Source organism: Antechinus flavipes, chromosome 2 (genome assembly GCF_016432865.1).
Source record: "Antechinus flavipes isolate AdamAnt ecotype Samford, QLD, Australia chromosome 2, AdamAnt_v2, whole genome shotgun sequence".
Taxonomy (NCBI): domain Eukaryota; kingdom Metazoa; phylum Chordata; class Mammalia; order Dasyuromorphia; family Dasyuridae; genus Antechinus; species Antechinus flavipes.
In genome coordinates, this window is record NC_067399.1 from 617,594,605 (window position 1) to 617,606,635 (window position 12,031).

The following is a 12,031-nucleotide window of genomic DNA, read 5'->3' on the forward strand; positions in this document are numbered from 1 at the left end:
TTTGTATCAAAATTATCTATTGTCATTTCATAATGTTCTCTAGCTATTTTTTGGCCATAAATTCCTCTATTCTCCAAATATCTCTTAGGGAAACTATCCCTTGCAGTCCTAATTTGCTTATAGTATTATCATTTACACCTAAATCATGTACCCATTTTGATCTTATTTTTGTATGGAATGTGAGATGTAGGTCTATGTTGAGTTTATGACATACTGTTTTCCAGTTTTCCCAGCAACTATTTGACAAATAGAGAGTTTTATCCCAGAAACTGGAGTCTTTGAGTTTATCAAACAGTAAGTTATTATAATCATTGTTTATTGAGTCTTATGCATGTAACCTATTCCACCGATTTACCACTCTATTTCTCAGCCAGTATCAGATAATTTTAATGATTTCTGCTTTATAATAGAGTTTAAGGCCTAGTACTATCTTTTGCATTTTTCAATAATTCTTGTGATATTCTTGACCTTTTCTTTTTCCATATGAATTTTATTATTTTTTCTAGCTTTATAAATTTTTTTTTTTGCAGTTTGATTGGTATGGTACTGAATAAGTAGACTAGTTTAGGTAGAATTGTCATTTTTATTACATTAGCTTGGCCTCCCCATGAACAATAGTTATTTTTCCATGTTTAGTTTGTGTGAAAAGTGTTTTATAATTGTGTTCATATAGTTCCTTGCTTTGTCTTGGCAGGTGGACATCCAAATATTTTATTTTATCTATTGTTATTTTAAATGGAACTTTTTTGTATCTCTTGCTGCTGGGATTTTTTGGTAATATAGAGAAATGCCAATAATTTTTGTGTGTTTATTTTCTATCCTGCTACTTTGCTAATGTTGTTTCAGGTAGTTTTTTGATTGATTCTCCAGGATTATGATGTAAATATACATCATATCATCGGCAAAGAATGATAGTTTTATCTCTCTTCATTGCCCATTCTAATTTCTTCTATTTTTTTTTTCTTTTCTTTTTGCTGGAACCAACATTTCTAGTATAATATTAAATGATAGTGGTGATAATAGGTATAATGGGCATCCTTATTTCATCATAAGGAGACTTTTATTAAAAAAAAAAAAGCAGTGATCACATGTTTTCCAGGAGCACATTACCTTGGAAGCACTAAAAACTTTCAGACTCCCAGAACTAATCATGAAAACACCCTGAAGCTTGGGACAGAGCCTCCCCACTCCCACGTGAGCAGAGCCCAACTTGAGCATAAAGTTCAGGTCAAGAAATAAACTGGAAAAATGTGCAAATAACAAAATAATTTGATCATAAAAAGCCACTATGGTGGCAAGAAAGATCAAGATATAAATTCAGAAGTAGACAACAGTGTAAAAATAGCTACACTAACTATATCTCAAAGAAAAGTGCTCATTGGGCCAAGCCCAGCAAAAATTCCTGAAACAGTTAAATAGATATGCTTGGTAGAGGAAAAATTGGGAAAAGAAAGAACAAGGCAAGAAAATTAGGAAGAGAATGAATAATTTAATAAAAAATATTGAAGAATATAACTTAAAAAACAAAATGAAATAATATCAAATATTTTTAGACCTGATAAAAACTTTATTTCTCAAATATATACTAAGTATTTATTAAAATTTATTAAAACAGGAGCAGCCATGGATCATGTAGGATTTATACCAGGAATGCAAGGCTGGTTCAATATTAAGAAAACTATTAGTATAACTGACCATATTAATAACCAAATGAACAAAAACCATATGATCCTCTCAATAGATGCAGAAAAGGCATTTGATAAAATCCAACATCCATTCCTGTTAAAAACACGTGAGAGTATAGGAATAAATAGTCTTTTCTTTAAAATAATCAGTAGCATCTATTTAAAACCATCAGTAAGCATCATATGTAATGGGGATAAACTGGAATCATTCCCAATAAAATCAGGAGTGAAACAAGGTTGACCACTATCACCATTACTATTCAATATTTTATTAGAAATGCTAACTTTGGCAATAAGAACTGAGAAAGAAATTAAAGGAATTAGAGTAGTTAATGAGGAAACCAAATTATCACTCTTTGCTGATGACATGATGGTATACTTAGAGAACCCCAGAGGGAAAAAAATAGGAATAACTAGTTGGTGTAGTGGGTAGAGTACCAGCCCTGAAGTCAGGAGGACCTGAGTTCAAATCTTAACACTTCCTAGCTATGTGACCCTGGGCAAGTCACTTAATCCCAATTGCCTCAGCAAATAATAAAATAATTAAATAAATATATATACAAGAGGCATTCTCCAATTGATAAATGGTTAAAGAGTAAAAGCAGGCCATTTTCAGAAAAAGAAATAAAAAAAATCTATGGCAATATGAAAAAAGTGTTCTAAGTCACTATTGATTAAAGAAAGTCAAATTAAAACAACTTTGAGGTACCACTTCATAGCTATCAGAAATGACAGATGCTGGAGAGAATGAAGGGAAAATAGGTACATTAATGAACTGTTGGTGAAGTGGTGAACTGGCCTAATTATTCTGGAGAAAAATTTGGAACTTTAAAACTGTGCATACCTGGAAATATCACTGCTAGGTCTATATCCCAAAAAGGTCATAAAAAGAGAGAGGATTTATATGTATAAATATACACACATATCTATATCTATATCTATATCTATATCTATCTCTCTATATATATACATACATATATATTACACACATATACTGTATGCAAACATATAAATACAGAATATAACAACTCTGTGACATGAAAGAATTGAAAATTGAGGGGAATGCTCATCAATTGGGGAATGGCTGAACAACTTGTGATATATGATGGTGAGAGAGTACTATTATACTGTGGGAAATGATGGGAAGGGTGGTTTCAGATCTATATGAACTTATGTAAAGTGAGAAGAACCAAGAGATCATTGTACACAGTTAACAGTAATATTTTAATGATGATCAACTGCAAAAGACTTGAGTACTCTGATCAACAATTCAAGACAATTCCAAAGGACTCATAACGAAAAAATGCTGTTTACCTCCAAAGACAGAAGTAAACTTTGAGTGTAAGATTTATAATTTTCTCACCTTATTTTTCTTGCTTTGTTTTAAAATATAGCTAATATGGAAATGTTTTGCATTTTTTCACATGTATAATTGATATTGTATTGCTTGCCTTCTTCATTGTGCATAGGGTGGGAGAGAAGAAGACAAAATGGAACTTAAAATTTAAAAAGAAAAAATGTTAAAAAAAATAATTTTTAAAAATTCTGGAAGTTTCTTGGAGTACAAGCTTAATATGAATCAATAGTATGATATTATGACCCAAAAAATTAATGTAATTTTGAACTGCCATTAAAAGAGAACATTGTTTCTAGAATTAGGGAGATGATAATCTGCCTGAATTCTACCCCCATCATATGTCATCTGATTCCCTCTGTCTGTTTCTCTCTCTTTATCTCTCTCCCTTCTACCCATCTGTATATATACATATACATAAATCTCTATATAAAATATATTTAAAATATAAATATAATATATAAATATATTCATATGAACCTAGTGTGGATAAAGCCACATCCATAAAAAGCCTTTGGAAGATGCCTACAATTCCGAAGGTGTCTTGTCAAATGGTCTAAGAAAACAGACTTAATTTGTTAGTGATTTAAAACATATCTGAATTTTTAACAGGAAACCTGAATCATGGTTTGGTTGAGCAATTTTCTTTTACTTAAGAAATGTCATTTTATTAGTGTCACTTTATAAGCACCAGGGACATTGTGCTTCCTTTCTTAGAGGGTTTATATGCTCCATTCTAGGTATAGGAACACTATGTTCTATCAGGAAAATCATTTTATTGTATGAAACAGAAAAAATATATTAAGTTAATTTCTTTTGAAGCAAGAGGACTCACTCAAGCTTTACTTTTTAAAAGGTCTATTCTTTGACTATGTTTTTACTCACCTATAAAAGGCCAACTGGAGTGCCACCTGAATATAAGCATCTGGGCTGGTCCTTTGTTTCTTAATGAACTCTTTCCCATAGTTTTCAAACTTATATACAGTGAAGTCAAGATTCTTAACTATCCTGAGAATAAAAAGAAAATTATGTCAAAACATATAAAATATGATTTATATTTTCAGTTCTTCAACATACCTATCAATACTATCTTACATATTATAACTTCTCAGTTCTCAATCCACTCAGTTCTTACAACCTACTCCTTCAGTTTACCTCATTTATAGAAAACTATAGTTAGAGATTGCTTTATTCTTGATTTGCTATCACCCATAAGCATCCCACCTCCATTCATGAATCTCCAAATTCCTTTACCTTAAAAGTTCTTAACTTATTGTTCATGAACTTAATTTTTTTATAAGTATAGTTAGATATAATTGGTTTCCCTTTGTAATCTCATGTGATGTATTTTGTGTATTTGAAAATTCTTTTTTGAGGAGTCCATATACTTCACCAGACCACCAAGGGGTCCATTAGACAAAAAAAGATTAAGGACCCTTGCTTTATGTAATCATAATCTTTTATAATTTCCTTTTTCCTTCTATTTTACTTAAGGATTTGGAAAATCCTGTTCTACTATTCTCACCAAACACGCCATTATTCAGTTTCCCCCAGGCCACCATCTCTATTCATTGGTGAAATAATTTCACTATATACTATCCTCTACACTCAAATCCCCTGTCCCCTTGTTCTGAGGTGATTAAGTCTTATTAAACCTGAACCTTGATTTATTCCCATAATCTACCATCTTCAGTCCTATTCACTTCCACACAAAACTGGAGAAAACCACAAAACTGTGCTGACTGGATCTATTATAAATTTATATTACATAGTCTCAACTGGGATTTCACTGCAACAAGGCAATGATTTCTCACTTCCCTAATTAATTCACTACTCCATTTGCTACAGTGGCCATTACAAAGGTTTTTCATCCTCCCATGGTACTTCCTCTCCTCACCCTTTTAGCTGAGAATCTTACTTCACATATACATGAAAAAAAATTGAGTCATTATTTTTAGAGCTCCCTCTTTCCCCCTTTTTATCTCACATCAACCAGAGGATTTTTCTCACTATCTTCTTGATTTCTGTCTCATGAAGAAGTACCCTTTCTTCTTGCCAAGACAAGTCATTCTAACTTTACAAGTCATCCCATTCCTTACTGCCTTCTCCAGCAGATTTATCCCCTCTATTATCTTTGCTTTGTCACAATTTTTAATCTTTCCCTTGCTAATGGCTTCTTACGTGATGCCTAAAGATACTCCTGTCTTCTCCATTAAAAAAAAAAAAACAACTTTCATTTGAACTGAACAATATTTGGTAGTTAACATCCTATACTTTATTTCTATGGCTAATCTCTTTGGAAAAAACTATCTAGATTAGGTGCTTTCACTTCTACACTTTGGATTTTATATTTATTCCTCTATAGTTTGGCTTCTGATTGTATATTTCAAGTGAAATACTGCGCTCCCCAAAGTTACTAATGATCTCATATTGTTATGTCTAATGATCTTTTCTTAGACACATCCTTCATGATTTCTTTAGACTTTGAAACTGCTGATCACTCTTTTCTCTTGGATATTCTCTTCTCTTTAGTCTTCTGCTCCTTCTTGTCTAACTACTCTTCCTCAGTCTCCTTTGCTGAATCTTTGTCCAGGTCATGCCCACTAACTGTGGGATGTTGCCCAAAACTCTGTTTTGGTCTTCTCTTTTCCCTTTATCTTTCCCAGGAGTTCAGTTATTTCTACTCAGACGATACACACATCCATTCTCTCTCCTAAATTACAATCTCACATCATCACACTCGTGTGCAATATTCTGTCTTCTGTTTTGGCCTCAGATGGTTAGCCTCTTTTTTTTCTACTACACCACCTTCACCCATTCTTGAAATGATTACCGTCCTTAACTCTGTCTTGGAGAAAACCTAGCTTCTCTTAAAGCATAGTTCAGATGCATCTAGGGTTGTCTCCAGATATCCTGATCTATTTCTGGCCACTGTACTCCAGATGACTTCAGAGGAGAAAGAGAGGCTGATGACTTTGCACAACCATCCCTCATTTAAATCCAATTCACTTGCATGTCATGAAATTACCTCCCTGAAGTTATAGTCCTTTTTGAGAACAAAGGACAAACAACAGGTCAGATGCTATCTTTCATGATGTTGCTAAATGATAGTGTTGTTTCCCTCTTAAAATTACTTTTGTCTTTAATTCTCTGTTTTTTTATATATAGCAAAGCTGGTTTACTGACAACATACATCAAGGTTGAACTAAATTCCTCTTCAGTTATTTAAAAAATAAATAAATTTTAATTATTTATTATTTATAAAAAATAATATTTATTATATAAAATAATATATTATAAAGTTACAGTAATTTTGGGGAGAGCAATTTCACTTGAAATATACAATCAGAAACAGTCATTTCAGTTATGTCCAACTCTTTGTGAACTCATTTTGGAGTTTTCTTGGCAAAGATACTAAAGCTGTTTGCCATTTTCTTCTTCAGCTGATTTTATAGATTAGGAACTAAGACAAATAGGGTTAAGTAACTTACCCAGAGTCACACAGCTAGTTAAATATCTGAGGCTAGATTTGAACTCCTGAAAGTGAGTTCCTGACTCCAAGCCTAGTGTTCTGTCCACTGTGCCACCTAGCTGCTGTTATCTGTTTGTTTTATTTCCTCAATGTCTACTCTGAGTATGAACTAAGTATATCCCATACCCAGAGACTTGCTAGTAAATGTTTAATAAATTGTTTTCTCAACAACAACAAAAAGTTACAAATTTGATCCTCATTATTAACATTTTCTCCAACACTTTCTTAAGTCTAGACAACAAAATAATATATAAAGACTTGATTTGAAGCATTTGCCAATTTCTGAGGTTCAAGTGCTCTCACTGAAAATTTAACAGTTGACTTTTGATAGACAATAGGAGCTGTCTCCAGCACATCTCTGTGTTAGATTGTATTGTACAGATAACCAGTGTTTTACAGTTCAGAGAATTGATCACTGCAGACAGGAATAATCAGGGAAAGAGGATAGAATTTGAACTAGCAGATAAAATATTTCATCTGAAAAGAAAATTTCAATAAGTATTCATAATATGTGACTAGGATTAAAACATGATTTTTTGCCATATTTAAGAATATGTATTGGTATAACATTCAACATCTATTACTGATTTTTAAAATAGTGCTACTAATCTAGTTCCTGGCAAAAAACCCCCAGAAAAATAATAATTATCAAATAAAAGGCTACATTAAAATTGAAACTGAAAACTAAGCCCTGGAGGTTTCTGGAATGTGCACCCTGGACCCTGATTCATTTAGTTCATTATTTAAGGCAGGCCTCAGCTGTGCTGCACTTTGTTCCCTACTCCTTGGCTTTTCTTTTTTTTTTTCAACTACTTCCTGGACCTCTCTTTGGTTATAAAGATAGAAATAATGCATTGTGACATTGCTTCTGGAAGAGTGTATATACTCTTCTACTAATCCATTCACCATACAATAACATTTTAGGAAAAAAGTGCTTTCTCATTTCAAAGATTACTAATGGACTTGTTTGTGAATTGGATTCAGTGAGGCAGAATTGCACAAAGTGGTCAGCTTCACTCTCCAGAGTCATCAAAATCTAGTATCAGGACAAAAGTCCTGGCAATGGCCCAGGATGCAGTGAATGACACTGATGTCTTTGGTATGTAACAGGCTCTTAAGCCCTCCATAAGCCCTGCGTCATGATCTTTGGAACAAATTGTCTCTTCCATCTATTCCTTTGAGGGATTTCTTCACACCCTTGGGTAGACATCCCCTTCACTGATGAGTATTGGTTATCCTCAGCCTAGTTTAGCCTGTCTGCTAAAAGGGTTTTACTGGGTTATGGCCATTGTGCATACTACAACTTCTTGGAACAACAGGTGAGAGTTGGGTGAAAGGTGGCCATCAAAGGGGGATGAGTAGCCCTTACACAAAGAACATCCCAGATACCCCATGTTTTTCAATGTTACATATTCACATGTAAGTAGATAAACACACACACACACACACACACACACACACACACACTTTATGAGGATGGGGACAACAGCAACTAAATGTTTATCACTCTTATGAAGGATGTGCTCAGAAAAGATGGAAAACCCTATGTATAGATGATAACGTTTTTCACCTGCAACAGTTTGTAGATGGCATTTTGCCTTCCTCAAATCACCTAGTTTTTATTTTATGTAAATTTTTATAAATTTATTTAGTATATTCTTTTTAATGTACTTGTATCTTTCTAGTGATAAATCTCTTTATATATAGCTAAGCTGGTTTACTGACAACAGACACCAAGGTTGAATTAAATTCCTCTTCAGTTTGTCAAACCTATCAGAACTTACTTTCCGCTGGTATAATCTTAGAGAATTTTGAGTCATCTCCCTTCCATAATGAAGTTTAAGAGTAGAAATGTTAGCTGATTTTCATATCCATATTGAGAATTTTTTACTTATCTCTAAAATTTTAACAATGTTTTTATTGATATATATTTTATATCACTATAGTTTCCCCCACTATCTCTTCCCCTCTGTAAGCCTTTTCCTATATAACAAATAAGGATTTTTTTAGGAATAAGAAAGGAAGAAGATGAAAAAGCCTAATTGTTCAATAAATACAATGAAGATGTCTGAAAATATGTACAATGTATTTAATATTTATGGACTTTCTACCTCTGCAGAAGGTTGGGAGAAGGGATCATCTTCTTGTATCTCTTCTTTCAAACCATCTTGTTCTTTATAATTTTGTAGTATTCACTTTTGATTATTTTTGGTTGTTCTTACAATTTACATTGTTATAGTCATAGCCTTGCTTGCTTTATTCTATATCAATCTATATATCTATATTCTATATCAATTTTTTTGCTCTATATTAATCACATTTATCATTTCTATTCATATCATATCATATCATTTCATATATTCCATTACATTTATGTACCACAATTTGTTTAGCTATTCCCCAATCATTTGGCATTTAATTTGTTTTCTCTTCTTTATTATTACAAAAAATGGGGCTATAAATATTTTGATGTATAGAGGGAACTTCATCCTTATCAGTGGCATTTGCATTAAAGAATATGGACATTTTAGTCACTTTGCTTGCATAATTCCAAATTGATTTCCAAAATGATTATATTGATTGACAGTTATTTTAGTGTACTAATTTGTCTGTCTTTCCACAAGCCCTCCAACATCAAGTCATTGCCATCTTTTGTTGTAGTGAGACCTCACAATTGTTTTGATACGCATTTCTTTCGCAATTAGTGATTTGGAACCATATGGCTGTTCATAGTTTGCAATTTTTTTGAGAACTGTTCATATCTTTGGAATACTTATCAATTGAGGGAATGGATTTTATTCATAAATATGTATATAGATAATATATATGTGTGGTTTTGTTTGTATATACATGTATATATATATGTTAAACCATATCAAGAAAATTTTTTCCCTAATTATTTTCCTTCTTATCCTGTGTATGTTAATTTTGTCTGTGCAGAAGCTTTTCAATTTTATATAAACAAAATTATCTATTTTATTTTTTTGTAATTTCATCTATTCTTTGGTTAACAATACATATCCTACCTATAGCTGTGAAAGGCATATGATTTGCTTCTTTTTCTAATTTTTTATAGTTTGATTTTTAAAATTAATATTGTAAATCTATTTAGAATATATTTGGAAATACAGGATGAAATGTTGTTCTAAGCTTAGTTTTTGCCTTACCAGTTTTGCCAATAGATTTTTATTAAATGGTTTTGTTCAAGTAATTTATATTTTCTGGTTTATTGAATTCTGGATTATTGAGTTACATTGTTTTTGATCCTCTCTTGTCTAGTCTGTTCCATTGGTCTATTTCCCTTTTTAAACTAATACTAAATGATTTTTGATGACTGCTACTTTATAATATAGTTTGAAGTCTGGAAATACTATTCTCCTTTAACTCCTACCTTTTTTTTTAATCATTTCATTTAATATCCTAGCTCATTATTATATTTCTCCAAAAGAATATTGTCATTGGTAATTTATCAAATTTTGTAAAGTATTTCTTTGGTAATTTGATATTTGGTATGGTATGGTATTAAAAAGTATAAATTTACTTGGGTAGTATTGCCATTTAATAATGAACACTGAATGTTCCTTCAGGTATATAAGTTGTTTTCTATTTCTTTAAGGAGCACATTGTGATTGAATCCAAGCAAGTATTTTGTACGCTTTATAAATTTTGTAGTTATTTGGAATGACATTTCTCTTTCTACTATTACCTTTTGAATCTTGTTACTATTATATAGAAATGCTTTTGATATTTGAGGGTTTATCTTGTACCTTGTTGTTTTGCTGAAGCTATTGAATGTCTCAAAAGTTTAGTTCAAATTTTCCTTAGCTATTTTAGTGTTTCTTCTACTTCCTTTAATTCTTATTGTCTGTGCCATTTTGTTCACACATCATAAAATGAAATAATAATTTGTTAATAAATTTTGTTCTTTATTTATTGTTATTCAATTATGACATGTGTTTTCATTTTGTCCCCTCAAATAAATTATAAGTTTTTAATATAGTTCTTCTTTTAAAGATGGGGGCAAAACTAGACACATAGTAGGGACTCTGGAAAGACTTCTACCATCTTTTGGAAGAATGGCATGACTTAGAATTCCACAATAGAGTGGGAATGTATCTTGTAATTTTCCACTGAGTCATAAAATCACAGAATTTTTGAGCTAAAAGGAGCTGTAGACATATATAAACTTGTATTGAAGTCCCGTTAAAACCTGATGTGGTTCACTCCCTATCCTGGGGTGTTAAATTACTCTATAAATTTAAGCAAATTGGAATAGGTTGGATTCAAATAACCTATTCAAACTAGTTGCTTATAATGCCCTCTGAATTCAGTGAATCATGTTCCTTAGGCTTTGCTATGTTCTCTCAGATGAAACCTGCTTTAAAAAAAAAAAAAAAAAAACAAAGACAACAGCATTCCTCTCCCCCCCCCCAACTTTTGTATTTTATGTAAATGATGGCTACCTTAGTACACTTATTTCCTCAGGTGTTATACTTAATCTTTGATTTGACTGCAATAATATGAAAGGAACACATTAGTAAGAAGGACTATAACAGTAATATTTGGGGATTTCCAAAATATCTCAAACCAAAATGCTAAAAAAAATTAGTGAGATTCCAGAACAATCACTCTAAGGAAATTCAATGATTCTCCCTACCGTTGAAGTTTTTCTGCTGATGAAGCCAGGTGTCCCTGAATTTCTGGGGAGCATTTCCATCTCAATCTTCTGGGAGCAGGAAGTTCACTGACAGAATCAGCTCTAACTAGTTTCTTTGAGCTTTCTTTCCTGTAAGTGCAAAGAGATAGATATCTTGAGTTCTTTAATGAGTTAATTAATAGCTCTCCTTTATTTCCTTGCCTTCTGGAATTCTTATGATTGTCACATATATTTGCAAGTTCACAGTGGTTTTACTGCTAAAAAACTTTCCCAAACTTTTTCTTCCCTTTTATGGAAGATGTACATAAATAGCAGAATTTTTCATCATAAAATTTTATCTACATAATTATATCAGTTTAACCATGAGTTCATATTGGTTTAATTTTTTTTTCCATTATAAGGTTTATAGATGGAATATTGGCTAATAGTTTAAGGAAGTTTGAGGAAACCTTCAGCCAGATCAGAGAATATTTTTCCACGCAAAAGCCGCTGACTCCTATGGAAACCCAACTGAAAGCCCTGTAGAAATGCACACACACACACACACACACACACACACATTCCTTGGAGTTTTGTTTTTTAGAAAAGAAATATAAAACATTATGCTTATCTGTTTTAAAAGTTATAAACAATGAGCAGAAAATCACCAAATTTTGAGTTTTAAGGCAATTTAGGATGTTATTCCATCCGATGCCCTGAATAATGCAAGAATTTTCTCTACAACAATATGGTTGAAAATGACATGGAGCCCTTGCTTGAGCACCTCCTGAGATGGGGAAATCACTATCTCACAAGCAATCTAT

The 12,031-nt window shown here is 32.1% G+C and overlaps 1 protein-coding gene across 1 annotated transcript in view; it reads right to left on the reverse strand.

Moving 5' to 3' along the window:
* Positions 1 to 12,031, reverse strand: part of CHAT (choline O-acetyltransferase) — a 79,206-nt gene that overhangs the window by 12,170 nt on the left and 55,005 nt on the right. Inside the window, exons 8-9 of the mRNA XM_051973824.1 lie at positions 11,229 to 11,357; positions 3,925 to 4,047 (exon numbers count right to left, since the gene is read on the reverse strand). Of these exons, the coding sequence (XP_051829784.1) occupies positions 3,925 to 4,047; positions 11,229 to 11,357 (252 nt within the window). The remainder of the gene's footprint in view (positions 1 to 3,924; positions 4,048 to 11,228; positions 11,358 to 12,031) is intronic.